Raw genomic sequence first — 16966 nt, 5'->3', positions numbered from 1 at the left:
AAATAATAGAAGGTTGAGCCTCGCTATTAGCGGAGTTGAGAAGCCTCCCACTTAGTTACCCTGAAAAAGATTTGTTATTTTGTATCTTTTTAATCCTGTTTACCCCAAAACAATCAAAGCCGCAGCGACGCTCGCACGTGCTGTCAAATGACTCCTTTCCTAATTTCCAGAGAATGCCCAACCTGCCCTCCTGACAGCCGAGACGTCACAAAGAAGCAGCGATCTTCATGACTCCGTGTAATTACACCCACGTTCCCTTCGCTCGCACGCCCCGCGCTCACCCGACGCTCCCTTTGTGGAAGGCGACGGATCTTTTCCGTTCAATGCTTCTTCTTCAAAGGGTGTAAATCTGCTGCTCGTCACCGGGGTGTTTAGATCAGAAGATCACGCGTTTCGCGTTCAATAGGAAAAGAAGGGTAACGAGCTATCAGACCGTGACGCTTCAACGTGTTTTCAGGACGTTCCCTGTATCTTTTCCCAAAAAGGATTTGGTGGGATTGTGTAACCGGCGGTATTACGACACGGAAACTCGAATTCCATAACCATTTCTTTTTCTCTGATCCCTTTAATTGGTGAAGAAACACAAAACCACGAATGAGATTGTAATAAGGTTTTGTACATTTTTTGAAGCCCGGTACCGGATAAACACAGAATGTTCTTACATTTAACTGATATTAATGAATATTAATAATGAATTAAGGTATATCAATGGATTAATAATGAATTAATAACGTTTGTTTATGGATATTCCACAAATGCATAACCTTATATTTATTATACTGATATAATATAATATATTTTCTAAAACATCGAATTGACCAATCCGGTCCTTGGATTTATACAAATTACCAAAACATCATGTGACAATAGAACGACCGTGGTTTGATTGAATTTGTTTGTATGTTTTTAGGTGTTCTTTAAAGAAAAGCAGGATATTCGTAAAGGGATCGCTAATTACGAGGAATCGGGGAGGAAAACGGTGCAGTTATTTTGGAGATATTTAGTTTAAAGGTTAAGCTGATACTGGTGGCAGGCTGTGGCAGGGCCAGCATTATCAACCAATTCCTGTCCAAAGGTTCTCTCCTGTATCTGTATAAAAACAGCAGACTTTATAACCAAAACTAAGACAGTCCTGCAAAAACCGAGACGGTTTGTCTGTATGCTAACTTACGTTATTCTAGCGATATAGGATATCTTGCCTGTGGGTGGCAAAAGCAAAGCTATGGAAAATACTTCAGTTTTAATGTGTAGCTTATTAATATGTAATAAATGCACACGCATGTAGCTATATAAAGGTGTGTGAACATGCGTGTAATGTCCCTCGCAGAGCTGCCGGTGACGTAATTGATCTGCATGCAGATGTAACACATTATAAATAATGTCATAATTTGCATTCATGCAATCACTGAGTTAACTTCCTTTTACTCCCCCTGGCATTAACCCTTTCTTCTCCATGTCCATGTGCCTTTAACGCATTTATTGCCCCCACACCTCCCTTTATGCCCCTGGCAAGGAAGCTGGGTTTGGCCACGCCCACTCCCCATCCACATTTCGTCGACCCCTGCCCACTTTCCCTCTGTTCTCCGTCCAATTCCTGTCCACTAAGGTCCTTCTGGAATTATGCAAAGCCACTCCCCCGAGGAGCGCTGCAGGTGGTTCCTAGGTATGCTGCCAGTTAAACCAGTCTGTGAGTACGGCAGCAGAGATTCCCAGCCGAAAAACCCGCCATTGCACTTAAACATATTTCCCATCATGCACTCGACCTTCTTTTCCCGATTGGCAGCTCATTTTTCTGTTGGAAAGAACAGGAAGTAGCTGGGTGCCCAAAATGCGCGAAGCAAAATATGCTTCATTAGAAATATGTTTTTTTAAAAAAACTGCTTAAGCATTTGAACCATTTTTTAAGTCAATATAATAAATATTTTAGAGCGTAATGATACACAGTTCTCCTTAATTCCGTTAAATTCATAAATATAAACATGTTTTTTTATCATTTTAAAAAAAATAACGCATTTGCCCAAAGTGTGCGGTTCTATGATTCAAAATTACAAAAATCCATCAAATTTTTTGAAAAGAGAACCAGAAAACTGTGGTAATAATATTTCCCAATGTATTGTTTCCGGCCTCGCTGTAAGATGCCGCTGACATCATTGGGCAGTGACGCCCGTGTATCACCCGGCTCGACAGGCGTGGGGCAGGAGGCAACATGTGGATACGGATATCTGCCCCGGTACGCATTGCGTAACGCTTCAGGATATTACCTTAAAGGTAGATTAAATCTTTAATGGCCAAAAATCATTTTCCTTTGTTTTATGGAGAAAAGATTACCTTTAGTCATTTTCAGTGTTTGGATGTCACGCTGATGTCTCGATACTGAGCGGTGAACACCGTTACCCGTTTTTATGCATTATTATTATTATTAATAATAATAATAAAAGACAATAAAATAATTATAAAATAATGACAATAAAATATTAATAACATAAAAAAATGATGATAATATCATCATCATTATTTTTTTAAATGTTATTATTTTATTGTCATTATATTATTATTATTATATTGCCTGATTATATTGCATAAATAGGGGTTAAACACAAACGACAGCATGCTGGGGTCTCACGTTGACTTTTTCCAAGGGTCTCTCCTTTTTTTTCGTGTTGATGAACTAAATTTTCTCGGGGGGCATCACTCCGTGTGCATGAAACGGGCTCTCATTGATAAGCGGCCCCCGCTTTACCGGTGCGATGTTATAAGTGCCGGTGAAACAAACGTATTTTCCAAGCCTTGTGACTCTCTAGAAAGCAGCGGGTATTATAGAAGTTACAGCGCATTCATATAAATGGCGCATGCAGAGCAGGAGCGGTGTTCAGAAAGACATCACAGATTCGACTCGACTTACAGCAGCCTCCATTCTCTTATAAACATTTGAATATGGAACCCAACGGATCGAAACTGAACTTAAACTAAAGAATTTTGTCACTTTAAGGGAAAAAGAGATGAAAGAAAAGAGAGAGCAATTTAGTGTATTAGTGATACACCGTATCATTTACCTGCCCTGACTCCGCAATCTGCTGGACGCGCTTTGAAACGGGTTTTGCCGGAGGACACGGCCTTAGTCCGGCTTCGCTGGTGACGGCTGAGATGATTCGTTTAGTAGAGGGAAAAGAGGAGAGAGATAAAGGAGAAGAGGGAAGAAAAGAAAGTAAGGAGAGGCTGAGTGAAGGTAAGGAGGCCAGAGAGAAGAGAATGGAAAGAAGAAAGAGGGGAAGAGAAAGAAGAATCATAAAGAAAATAGAGGAGAGAAAACAAAGAAGATCAAAATGAGAAAAAGGAGGAGAGGAAAAAACAGCGAAAAAAGGAGAGGAGGGAAATGATGGAGAAAGGTGAGCGATAAATAAGAGAGGAGAGAGAAAAGGGGAGGAAAGCGAGGAAGAGCAAAAAGAGTAAAGAGACAAGAGAGAGAGACGGGTCTACTAAATACGGCTGCTGAGACCCCCTCCCTGGGGAATGGAGACTCACCGGCCCACCGGCCCACCGGCCCAACGGCCCAGCATTTCCCCGGACCTGGGAACCACGTTTCACTTTGTCTAATTACTGAACCCAACCAGGGGGGAAAATACCAAGAATCCAAAAAAATAATAATCAAGAATCCCGACGCCGCTTTCATTTCTGAAAATATTTATCACAAAAGGAATTTCTGGCTCTTGGGAAGAACCCGCCGCGCGTCTCGGGGCCCAAACATGTTTCGTAATTTCATTTAATGCGAGGCACAGGGTGGAACAGATCAGGCAAACTGGTCCAGCTAGTTCCCTCCCGTCAGATTCCCATCACCGGCAGCCCATCGCGCGGCCGACTCACCCGGGTGTTCAGAATTCCAGCGGTCTGTTTACTGATCAAAAGGAGGAGAAAAGTGGGAAAAGAGGCCGGAATCCAACGCTAGAGGGTCAGAGACTGAGATGGAATGGAAGGAAGTTTTACTTTACTGACAGGGTGGTGGATAAGTGGAACAGCCTCCCAGCAGAAGTGGTAGAGGCTAATACAGTGAAGGAATTTAAATGTGCATGGGATAGGCATATGGCTGCCATTAACTTAGTATATATATATATAGGTGAGCTCTTTGTACCTTAAATGAGCTGATTCTAGAAGCACAAAGACTGTCGCCGAGGGATTTATTCTAATAAATGCTAAAAACAAAACACAAAAGGTGGGGTTTTCTACGTTTTTATTTTAAAATCTATTTGTGGGAAATATACAGACACGGCACGGCCCCGTGTGATGCATCTGGATAAAGGGTTAAATCACGCTACCACTTGCAGTTTTAAAAGATCTAGACTGCAAGCTCTTGGGATCAGACCCATCCTCACGAGGCCTTCCGCACATTACAGGAAATTCCAGAATTTATATATTTTTTAAATCATGATGAAAATGTGACCAAAGTCATTAAAATATTTTTATTTTTTCCCCCTTTTTTGGTATCGGCTGCCCATTCTGACCCCCCCCATAACCTATTCTCCTTTGGTTTGGCCCCCTCTGTGAAGTTTTGCCCTGGACAGGGGTAAATCTGAATAATGACTCCGAGTTAGGGGGCATTATCCCTTTTCTAGAGGTGAAGTGACTGTTGTTGTAGGTAATCCAGAAAACAAACGCAGGCTTCCCATCCACCTGCCGGCCCCCGACTAGCGGGGCAGAAGCGTCCTGCGCGGCAGCTGCCCCGGGGTCATTATTCCTGGGTAATTAGACATTAGCTCTGGCCCTGCTAGGATATCAACACATATTACACGGGGTACAAAAGAGAAAATCCCGGCTAATTAAAAAAAACACTATTAATCGGGGCTTAGGACAGCGCTGCGGTCGCCATGGAAACCAACAGATTTTTTTTTTTCCTTTTATCTCAAAGTAAAATTTCTGCAACCCAAACGCACGAGATGAATAATCCCTCAAAGTGTCACTGATTTAACTATACATTATACAGGGGCCGGTCACTGATTTATCTATACATTATACAGGGGGACAGTCACTGATTTATCTATACATTATACAGGGGCCGGTCACTGATTTATCTATACATTATACAGGGGCCGGTCACTGATTTATCTATACATTATACAGGGGCCGGTCACTGATTTATCTATACATTATACAGGGGGACAGTCACTGATTTACCTATACATTATACAGGGGCCGCTCGCTGATTTATCTATACATTATACAGGGGGACAGTCACTGATTTATCTATACATTATACAGGGGGCCGGTCACTGATTTATCTATACATTATACAGGGGGCCGGTCACTGATTTATCTATACATTATACAGGGGCCGATCACTTATTTATCTATACATTATACAGGGGCCGGTCACTGATTTATCTATACATTATACAGGGGGCCAGTCACTGATTTATCTATACATTATACAGGGGGCCGGTCACTGATTTATCTATACATTATACAGGGGCCGGTCACTGATTTATGTATACATTATACAGGGGCCGATCACTGATTTATCAATACATTATACAGGGGCCGGTCACTGATTTATCTATATATTATACAGGGGCCGGTCACTGATTTATCTATACATTATACAGGGGCCGGTCACTGATTTATCTATACATTATACAGGGGCCGGTCACTGATTTCTCTATACATTATACAGGGGGCCGGTCACTGATTTATCTATATATTATACAGGGGCCGGTCACTGATTTATCTATACATTATACAGGTGCCGGTCACTGATTTATCTATATATTATACAGGGGCCGGTCACTGATTTATCTATACATTATACAGGGGGCCGGCTCACTGATTTATCTATACATTATACAGGGATGTGAAGTAGATTATTCGTCAGGGATGTAGCTCCGGCCGGCCGCTGGATAAAGTGAAGTGCGCCGGGGGGGGTTCTATAAAGCGAGGACTGAATCGCAGCGAAGCGACCCCGGCCCCCGGCTTCACTCAGTTAAACTTTTTTAAAGGTGCTTGTCAGACCCAGTGGTTTATTTTAAGCACAATGCGTGGAGGGGTCCGCCGTGTGAGCGAAACAAGAGGGGCTCCGGGGTCCGCCTGGCGAACAAGGCCGCCATTATTCTGTTTTCGGAGTTCTGTAATAACATGACTTCCACTTCATATTCCCCTTTCACTGCTTTCCCAACTACACATAAAGCCTGGAATTAAACCCCCCGTCGCCTCACAGCGGGGGCTCCTAATTAGATATAAATACATTTAAAGAAAGGTGGCCCTTCTCATTCATCCCGGCCGCGGAGGGGAGAACCGGCGGCCTGAATGGGGGCTCTCAACGCCGTCCTCTTTTGTCACATTAGCACCTAACACGGCCTCCAAAACCAAAACACGACTCCTGCCGGGGCGAGGGAGAGGGGGCCGCGTGGGCCAAATCCTGAAAGGAAGCGGCTTTACCGGCCAATCAACAGCCAGGGTCGCTTTTTGAACCCTCAAGGTCACCCTGGTTGGGTTTTATTGAAGAAAATGTAAGGATTCCGACAAGTGGCATGAAAAGGAACGGGAAGCCTGCGCTGTAACAAAGAATGGGAAACGAAGAGAAAGCGATAACCCGGCTGCCTCTTTTACAACAATAACTTCTTTCACGTCAAAGATTCTCTTATCATTATACTGATAATTTAAATGGCGTTAACTTTGCCATTAGTGGCTTTTATTCACCAAATAGAAACTGGGGTCTGTCCCCGGAAGATGGTGATGTCGAACTATATAACAATTATTATAAACATTGCGTGAGCCTGGCCACCAGAGCTGACAATCAAAAATGCGTATTCTTATACCTATGGATCAGCGACTGAGGCTTTAAACCCACCAGATGTCAAACAAGAAAAGATTGGGCTGGTGTTGAGAAGATGGGGGAGGACATTTTCCTTTACACTCTCTACTTCCTGTTTAAGGACAGCTTCCTGCTCAGAGTCCGGAGGAAGAACTCCAAAGAGTAACTACTTCCCCTTCCTGGCTGGAAAACATAAAAGCCATTTATCGTTCTATGAAATAGTTTATGTGCCTCGGATGGAACTTTTTGTCAACTTATGGCACAAAATTTAAGTTTTTTTGTATTGGGAAGGGAAACGTATCATGTGTTGCCATCTTATAATATGATTTTTCCTCCCCTGTGCCCCTCTTTTGGATTTTGGACTTGGATGGGAAGTGGGCAGGGAGTGGGACTGCAGCGCTGCAGCCGCGACCCGCAGTTTTTCCACGGTGACACAGAGACCCAGAGAAGCTCCCCTCGCATCTCTTTTATCCCCTGATACCCCTCTCTCCTGCACTGATGCCCCGCTCTCCTCCCCTGATGCCCCCCATGCCCCCCCGATGCCCCTCTTTTCTAGGAGGTGAGAATGTTTGCTGGGTATGAGGGTGTCGCAGGGTTCTACAGCCCTAAAAGCGCTCTCTTGGCAATCAGATGATTTTTTTAAGTCGCTTTTTTCGCCCCTTTCCGGGTGTAATAATTATGTATTTAGTTATTTATAATCTATTTATTACGTTTTTGTTGCCTCCTCAGCATCATACAGGCCATGTTTTAACCCTTTCTGTTGCGCGTCCCCCTCGAAGGGTTAACACTCCCTGTGTTATTTTGTTAAACACGGTAACGTTGCTACAGAGACTCAGTCGTGTTGCGACCCGCGGCTCCTCCTGCCACAAACTTTATTATTTGTTGACTTAAGGAATGTTTTTTAAAAAAAAATAAAAAACAGCGGTTACTACAGAGGCCGCCGACGGCTCACTGAGCGCCTCTCATTAAGGGATTATAGGGGAGGCGGAGGGGTGGCGGGCGGTTTGGAGGGGCGGCGGGCGGACAGGCGGAGGGGCAGCGGGCGGGCGACAAGCGGGCGGAGGGGTGACAACCGTGAAGAGGAGCGGCGGAGGGGCAGCGGGCAGAGAAGCGGCGGCGGGCGGGTGGAGGGGCGCCGGGCACTGCCACCTTCTAGACAATTCGAGAGAATGAAACCCGCGGGGCAGGCGTAAGACTCCTTTATAGAAGAGAAGCCCCAGGGGCAAGTAGGGTCTGGGCTCTTGTGGGCAGATTAGACGGGACCGGCGGCTCTTTTCTGCCGGCAGATTCCTGGCGATGCATAAAGCGCAATCCTAGTGCAACGTTTTAAAGATGATCTTGTTGCCGTAGCAACCACTGTCATGTTTCTCCTTACAGGACCATCTGATTGGCTGCGATGGTTCGGTGATCGGATTTGTATCGGATTTTTCAACATCCCCCCCCCCCATCAAACGATCAGCGGGTCGGTGGCTGCGATTATTGTGGTCCGGCTCACGACGCTGCATCCAAGCAGAGAAAACTTTGAATTTTTCTTTTCATTCCTTTTCATGTTTTGTGTAACTTTGTTTCATCCGTTAATTTGTGTTTATTGTTCGATTGACAAACATCTCGCTTCCGCTCGCTCCGGCTCCGAGCCAATGAAATCGTCCGATCAGCCAAAACTCGGGCTTTTTTAAAAATAAAAATGTTAAGCGTTTTTTGCATTAAACGTTCAATAAAGTAAAAGCCACATTCCATCCGTAACAAAGTATCGCCCGCGAAGCTCTGCGTATGAAGGAGCTCCTCGCCCCGTACGGGGGGGTAACCGAGACCCGGGGCAGGGCAGATTGAAGCCGCGCTGTTGCTCTCTATCGGGGCGAAGGGCGTTCACTCTTCCAAAAATAGCCCTTCGAAAATCACCCCCCCGGGGCAGAAGAAACGACAGAGAAGCTGCCGGCTCCCCACCCAGCCGCAGCACGGGGCGTTTATCCGCTTACACCCATGTTTATTCCTCCTCGTTGCCTCGTCTGAAGTCCGCGGCCTCCGGGGCCCGATTTGCGCGACTCTTTGAGGTGATGAAGGTTCAGTGTATGTAATGATCGCAATAAATATGCGCCAACTCACCCAGGACAAGTCCCGAGGCGACAAGCGGAATGCTAGTATTATACATTATACATTGTACTCATAGATACCATGTCTCCCTGTTTGAAGGGGACAGTCCCTCCTTGAGCCCCAATGTGCAGAGAAACAGCAGGAAAAGGGTTAATAAAGGAAACGATTCCAATTCAGTTCCATCGAAATCTATTAAAGAGAAGGACGCGGGAATCATCGCGGCGGCTCGTTTAATGGTGAGCGGGCAGGGGGTAATAGGGGGCCGCTGGGGGGTATAAGACGGAGTATCGTGGCAGGGAGAAGTACGGACGGCATTTAGAAGACGAAGTCTGGAGGACGTGGCAGGCTGAGGGGTAACGTACCCAGAAAGGGTAGTAGATACATGGAATAGTACCCAGAAAAGGCAGTGGATACATGGAATAGACTTCCAGGGGAAGCAGGGACGCAGTTAAAGGATGCAATGTAGTTTGGAACATGCAGAAAGCTGAATGGGCAGGACAGATGGGCCGCTGGGGGCAGTTAATGGGTTAACACTGACGTACGACGGCCGGGCGATTAATCCTCGATTCACGTAATAAAAGCGGCGGGAGATTAAATGGGATTTTCCAAAATGGGTAAAATGGAGAAAAAAAAGAATCCTGGGGTAACATTTATTTCCGGGGGGGGGGCGTTTTATGGGGGTTATCTCAGACTTGCCCCCATTAACTGATATGAACTGTTGTGTCTGAGAGATTACCCTGGAGGGGGGCAACAAGGCGGATCAGGACCTGACCTGGTTACCTTACGGGATTTAACGGGAATCCGCCGGTCAGTCTCGTTACTGATATAGGAGAACGCGCAAAAATATAATTTCCAGCGTCTGCCCGGTAACAGGTTTTTTATTGGTTTAAATATTTTTCAAAGCAGAGAGAGGCGACAAGAATGGGTTAAAGTGACAGGTTAAGGTGACATCTGCTTTAGCACAGGTAAGCTGAGTAATGATGTCATCTGATGCAGTAGATGGTATCAGATCGCATTACACAATTTTATCTATTATGCCGGGAAAGGCCGAGCCTTGGATGGCTTGGAGTGATGTGATTTGCGGTTCTTCCCTTGCTCTGCTTTATGGGGTAAATGCTTAAGGAAAATTTGGAATCTTTAATATTTCCTCCCCAGTCTTACAGGATGTGTTTAGTTTTACAAAGAAATAAAAAGCCTTTTGACTATACTGAGAGGCTGCTACATAAATGGAACAGCCTCCCAGCAGAAGTGGTAGAGGGTAATACAGTGAGGGGATTAAACATGCATGGGATAGACATACGGCTCCGGAATCTAAGACGAGACCAACGACTGATTAAGGTTTGAGTCTTTACAGCGGGAGAAACGGGCGACTAGACAGGGGCCGCCGGGGGCCGTTCTGCCAGCAGGGTCTGGGTTTCTCGGGTGATTGCGCCGTTTCTGATCTCCGCAGATAGGTGGCGCTCTCTGCCAATCTTTTATTTCTAGCGCAACTTTTGGGCTCCGAGGGCAGAATCTGAATCTCGATAATGATGTTAATCGCCCGATGATAAGAAGACGGTTTTATTCCCGCGTTCGGCGGCCGTCGCTTCATTACATTTTGGGCAATAAAAATATCGTTTAAATACTTTAAAAAATGTTGGTGAAACCTGAGGCGCAATATTATCCCAGGTGGGGTGAAATAACAGCCCGCAATGGGGCAAATAAATCGAATAATGTTTACAAAACCAATAGAATTTAATCTGTTGGTTGCGTGTGGTTGGTTGGTTGTGTGTGGCGCATTCCGTTCCCCTCTACCCCTTCTGCTGGGAGGCTGTTCCACTTACCCACCACCCTCTCAGTAAAGTAAAACTCCCTTCTGTCCCATCTCTTGTTGAATTCATTAATTATTCCGCATGCAGATTCCCAGCAAATCTCTGCAAAAAGGAAAGGGATTTTTTTTAACTATTTCCTGTCTGGGGGTAACTTTATAAAGCGCGAGACCCTCCGGCATCCCCGGCCCAACTCACCAGTGAAATGTCAGAGGCTATTCCTGCACTGCCCTCGCCCCCCAAGGACCCCCAAATGCCCAATGTAATGGCTCTCCAGGGGCAATTTACTCCAGCCGGGGGCAGAAATACCCAAACGACGCCTGCGTGTGAGCTGGCGGGATCGGAGCGCTGCACGGAGCGCTGCACGCGTCTCACCGACAGATCACACATGAGGACGCGGCCTGATTAACCTCTCGTGTGCCAGGGGCATTTTCCTGCCCCTGGTGCTTTTTAATGTCTTGGACTGCCCCTCCTGTGTGGCACTCGAGAGGCTTACGGTGCGGGCATTTAACTCATAGGTGACTGCGCTGAAGCAGAACTCTTAACCCTTTCAGTGTCATTTAGAGTGCCGGAAAAAAACACCTGCATTTGGCGACTGCGTGTCTTCTAATGCCGTGCGGCCCGTTCTGGCCCACGTCAGGCCTGCGATCATTAGGAGGATAACTTATTTTTCTGATTTAAATCTTATTTTTGTAATAAGGTACATATTACCCCCCCCGGAAGAAATCAACATGTAGGAGGTAATTTGAGGGTTAATTGCAGATAAATGTAAATTGAAAATCCCCAAAACTGAGCAAAAGTGAGAATTTTACAAAATTTTACTCGGAACCTCACCGCCCCCAAAGAGTCCCGCTGCCCCCCCTCATAATTACACCCCAGAACTGCCTTATCACCCCAAAGGGATGTGGGGTAAACCTATCTTTTATCAGGAAGGCAGCATTTTACCCCTAATACCCCCCAGCGATGCTGTTGCCCCAAATTTTGTTAATAATAGCTTGGGGAGGAAGGGGAATCCTCTTTAACTCATTAAGTGCCCAGCATTGCTTTGACTCTGGCACCCACATGGTTAAAGCAGCAGTGACAGTTCTGTAGTTAACCCTTCAATGATATCTATCTATCGATATATTTATATATATATATATATATATATATATATATATATATATCTGTGATTAACCCTTGAGTGGTGCAATTGCAGTAAGGTCTGGGTAATTAACCCTTGGGTGTTACAAATGTCACATGCCAGGGGTAATTAATGACCATGAAGGGCAGGAATAATTAGGAACTATTAGCAAGTCCTGCAAGAAACATTTACCCCCCAGCGGGTGTGAAGCCCACTCAGCCAGGGGCAGCATTTTTCGCTGGCAGCTGAAGGGTTAAGCGCATTGTTTAGGGTTTTCCTTTTTTTCTGAAAACAAGAAAACAAACTTTCTGAAAAAAACAAATACCCCCCCCCATACTGCAGAGTGAGGGGACTGCAACTCCCATCATGCAGCTGGCTGAGGGTTGTGGGAGTCCCTGGCAGCTGCGTGGCAGGATCCCGGATGGATCTGAGCGCCCACAGCCCCCCCCCGGTGCCCCCAGCGGGGCTTCCCTCTGCCTCCTATAAAGGGTTAGCGAGGGGCAGATCCCGAGCGCTTCTGCATCACAACAGCCCTTGGGGGCAAATGGTTGGGTCTCCCACACGGCGCAGGCTGCAGCCCCCACGTGGTTCTCTGCGGTATAAAGGTTCAGGGCCGGCCCCGAGCCCCGAGCGCAAACACCCAGCACACGGAGCCTCTCACCGCACCAAGTGCCCCGCAACGCGACCCCGAGCCGGGCACGGACACCCGGAGGAGGGACTCCGGAGCAGGGAGAGGACTGACTCGCGATTAGACACCTCCAAGGACTGATTCCAGAGCGGGGACACCCGGAGGAGTGAGTCCGGAGCGGGGACACCCGGAGGAGTGAGTCCGGAGCGGGGACACCCGGAGGAGTGAGTCCGGAGCGGGGACACCCGGAGGAGTGAGTCCGGAGCGGGGACTCCCATTATCAGGACCTTTTCCCGAGGACTGCATTAACTCTGCGAACCGGAGACATCGGGGCATTCCGGGGGCTGATCTCACGCGGGGACCCCAAGGGACCTGGACTCATTTCAGACACCTTCTGGAGTGAAGGAGCCTCCGGGGAATCGGATCTGGGTCAGGGGACAGGTTCTGGAACAGGGGCCCCAATTTCATGGTTGTGGCGCAGGAGCCCCTGGGGCAGATCTCGCTGTCAGAAGCACTCGGGGCAGGAGGCGGGTCTCGGTGTGAAGGCTGTCACCCGCCGGGGGCACGGGGCTCACCTACCGGGTGCGGACTGTGACAGGGGCCCCAGGGACCGTCCTCCGCTGGCTAAGTGACTGCAAGCTCCGTGACCCAGGACTATGTCTGCGCTTCTCCTCGCCCTCCTGGTGGCCGGTGCCCTGGGTAGCCCCACCCCGGTCCCCGATCCCCATGCCGGGGGCAGCTGCTCGTCCTGCGGGTTCCGAGCCCCGGAGGAGGCGGCTCACACGGACCTGCTGGAGGCGGTGAAGCGGCACATCCTGAGCCGGTTGCACCTGCGGGACCGACCGAACATCACCCACGCGGTGCCCCGGGCGGCCATGCTCACTGCCCTGCGGAAGCTGCACGCCGGCCGGCTACGGGAGGACGGGAGGCTGGAGATCCCCGAACTGGACGGACACGGCGGCCCCGAGCCGCCCGAGCAGAGCTCCGAGATCATCAGCTTCGCAGAGACAGGTGGGCAGGAGGGACCGGGGCAGACAGGGAAGGGGGGACGGGGGCAGATTGGAGGGGGTGGAAGTTTCGAACTGTCATGGTGAGGAGCCGGGGCGGACACACAGGGGTCGGCGCTCTGGGGTATGTTTGGCTCCGCAGGAGTATCTGACAAGGACCCGGCCCCCAGCGCAGGGAGAACACAGAACATCTGGGGCTGTCTATGGCCGGATCACCATATCATATAATCAATTATTTATAATAATAATACATAATATATCATATAATAATATATAACATATATAATGGGATATAATAATCTATAAAGTAATATATTATATATAATCTAATAATGATATATAATAAGTAATATAACATGTAATATAATAATAGAATGTGATATAATATATAAAGTAATATAATAATAATAATAATATATAATATGTAAAGTAATCTCATAATAAATAATATATAATAAATAATACTATATCATATAAGGTGATACAAAGTACCGCTTATACTCAGATGCCCAGAACCGTCTCGACTACATACATGATTCATGTCTGTGAAAAGGTCAGAGAATTCACTGTTTAAACGGGATTGTGTGGCCCCCATGGACACCTGCCACCTCCGCTGGGCGCAGGATTGTGTTGCTGGTTGGGTTTTGTTGTGCAGCTCAGAGACGTTTTAAATTCAAAGCAATTTGCACTAATAAGGGACACACAGAGGGTGAGTGTGTTAGCGCGTGTGTCACTGTTAATGTGTGTTAGTGTGTCACTTTGTGTGTGTTAGTGTATTAGTTTGTGTGTTATTGTGTGTCAGTATTTGTGTTAGTGTGTGTTAGTGTGTTTGTGTTAGTGTGTTTGTGTGAGTGCGTGTGTTAGTGTGTTTGTGCAGCTCAACTGAGGACACCAAGGTATCCCTGGGACTTTAAGGCTGGTGTCCTCCTGCGGTGTAAGTGCGGCCGGCGGCACATGACGTGTTCCTCACGCAGCCGGCGGTCTCACCCTGCGGCACACCGCCTGTCGCTGGAGCATCAGATCAGGAGAGTGTGTGCGCCCGCGTGTGTGTGTGTGTGCGCCCGCCTGTGTGTGTGTGCGCCCGCCTGTGTGTGTGCGCCCGCGTGTGTGCGCCCGCGTGTGTGTTCACGTTCACTGCCCAGCGTGGGGTAACACGAGGGTATAAAGATTGCTGCTTTTTTAATGCTGGGGATACAATGTTACAGAATTAACCCATTATTGGTTAGCTGGGGATACAATGTTACATTATTAACCCATTATTGGTTAGTGGTGGATACATTGTTACATTATTAACCCATTATTGGTTAGTGGTGGATACATTGTTACATTATGAACCCATTATTGGTTAGTGGTGGATACATTATTAACCCGTTGTACACCGCATGAGGTTTTCATAGAGATTCTTTAAATATTTTTCCTGTAGATCCATTTTTTACGCAGAATCATCAGATTTGACAGGAACGCGATTAAAATTCCACGAACATCTTTCATCCAATCCTATTGGCCGCTCGATCAATCGCTGTCCTGCAGGGGCTTTTTTTTTTTTTTTACCACTAGGGGCCACAACTCCATATAATCATTGGATGGATAACTGTCCCAAAAATACAGATATTTCAGCTTCCGAATAGAAAGTAACATTTTTGACTTGGCGGGTGGCTCGGAATGTTGGCGATTTCAGGGTTTTTGTGTTTTTTATGTAGCTTTTGTTGAGCGTTCCGCGTGTTTTAACGCCACTTTATTAACTCCCGCAGATGATGTGACGGCTGCGAGGGTTCGCCTCTCCTTCACCATCTCCAACGAGGGCAACCAGAACCTCTTCGTATTCCAGTCCAACCTGTGGCTCTACCTGAAGCTCCCCGACGTCCTGGAGAAGAGCGGGAGGCGGAAGGTCCGCATTAAGGTCCACCTGGAAGACCCGGCCGGCCCCGGCAGGATGAACGTGGTGGAGAAGAAGGTGGACATGAGGAGGAGCGGCTGGCACACGTTCCCTCTGACCGACACCATCCAGGCGCTCTTCGAAAAGGGAGAGCGGCGGCTGACCCTGGAAGTCCAGTGCGACGGCTGCGAGGATCGCTCGGTGATTCCCGTCTACGTGGATCCCGGAGAGGAATCTCATCGGCCCTTTTTGGTGATTCACGCGCGGCTCGCGGACAACCAGCACCGGATTCGGAAGCGGGGCCTGGAGTGCGACGGCCGCACGAATCTGTGTTGCAGGCAACAATTCTACATTGACTTCCGGCTTATCGGATGGAACGATTGGATCATAGCTCCGTCGGGGTACTTCGGGAATTACTGCGAAGGCAGCTGCCCGGCATACCTGGCAGGGGTACCGGGGTCCGCCTCGTCCTTCCACACGGCCGTGGTGAACCAGTACAGAATGAGGGGCTTGAACCCGGGGACAGTTAACTCTTGCTGCATTCCTACCAAGCTCAGCACCATGTCCATGCTTTACTTCGACGATGAGTACAACATTGTCAAGAGGGACGTTCCTAATATGATCGTGGAAGAGTGCGGCTGCGCGTGATAGGAATGGCAGGAGCGCTTCCCAGATACACTGCGCTTCCTCCCGTAGGGACGTCACGGAGGGAACAATTTTACAAAAAGCGAGGCCAGTGTGTGGATCTCGCGTCGTTCCCACCTTAGACTAAGCAGACCAGGACCACAGAGGCCCGACTCGCTACGAGGAGCAGCATTCTGACGCCGGCCAATGGAAAGAGCCTGCGGGGTTTTGTCAATTTTTTGGGGGCCAGGAAAGCAATTTGTGGATTTAAAGATTCCTGAACGTGAGCGACCGGGAAGCCTCTCCCCACCGTCCACGTTTCGGGGAAGGCTTTTCCCCGGTTTGCTCCGTAGCCTTCTTGCAGCACTTCCAACCTGGATACATTGTAGCCGAACTAAACAAAGGGTTAATCCTTCCACGATGGGTCTTCTCCAGCGGAGTATAAACCGTGGAGTCCGTACTTTGAGTCTCAGACCGTGAGGCTGTCGGACCCCCCCGTCCTTTACTGGGTGGGCAACCGACGGCCACCTCGCTTTCAGAAACGTTCCAATGAATGAGCCTCGCCGGGTTCGGCCCCCGGAGTCTGTGGCCCCCGGAATGAATCTTCTATATATCTCGTTTCTGCTGACGGGGCAAACAGAACCTTTTTCTTCTCCCGAAGGGGAAAGACACGGACGGCAAAAAGAGAAGGGAACTGACGGACGGAGGGGTCGGTGCCGCAGCCTCCCTCCCGGCATCACTCGGCTCGGCACAGCACTTGCAGACCGCCGGGATCCCGGTACAGAGCACTTCTGCCTCCCACTGCCTTGACACATAAACGTGCACTTAATTTATCCGCGTGGCCCCTTACCACACAGGCGAGGGAACACAACCTACCGGACGCTCATGCCACACTACACAAACCCAACCGGCACTTAAGCTGTTAAAGTTTACTGAGAGGGTAGATAAATGGAGCAGCCTCCCAGCAGAAGTGGTAGAGGGTAATACAGTGAGGGTATTAAACATGCATG

The 16966-nt window shown here is 48.0% G+C and overlaps 1 protein-coding gene across 1 annotated transcript; it reads left to right on the top strand.

Annotated features, from left to right (window-relative positions):
• The first annotated feature begins 12924 nt into the window (after positions 1-12924).
• Positions 12925-16419, top strand: INHBB (inhibin subunit beta B). Its single transcript, XM_053471652.1, has 2 exons — positions 12925-13460; positions 15208-16419. Exons 1-2 carry the CDS (start codon positions 13106-13108, stop codon positions 15978-15980), a joined length of 1128 nt encoding a protein of 375 aa, XP_053327627.1. The 5' UTR covers positions 12925-13105; the 3' UTR covers positions 15981-16419.
• Positions 16420-16966: the final 547 nt, after the last annotated feature.

This window comes from Spea bombifrons, chromosome 7, assembly GCF_027358695.1.
Source record: "Spea bombifrons isolate aSpeBom1 chromosome 7, aSpeBom1.2.pri, whole genome shotgun sequence".
NCBI classification, from domain to species: Eukaryota; Metazoa; Chordata; class Amphibia; order Anura; family Pelobatidae; genus Spea; species Spea bombifrons.
Note: the sequence above shows the minus strand (reverse complement) of the source record. Positions and strands in the feature narration are given on the sequence as shown.

Bases quoted from the DNA above. Each gene is read 5' to 3' on its own strand.
- INHBB (XM_053471652.1), top strand. From the start codon at position 13,106: ATGTCTGCGCTTCTCCTCGCCCTCCTGGTGGCCGGTGCCCTGGGTAGC. The intron at 13,461-15,207 runs GTGGGCAGGAGG...TAACTCCCGCAG, and splicing joins CATCAGCTTCGCAGAGACAG to ATGATGTGACGGCTGCGAGG.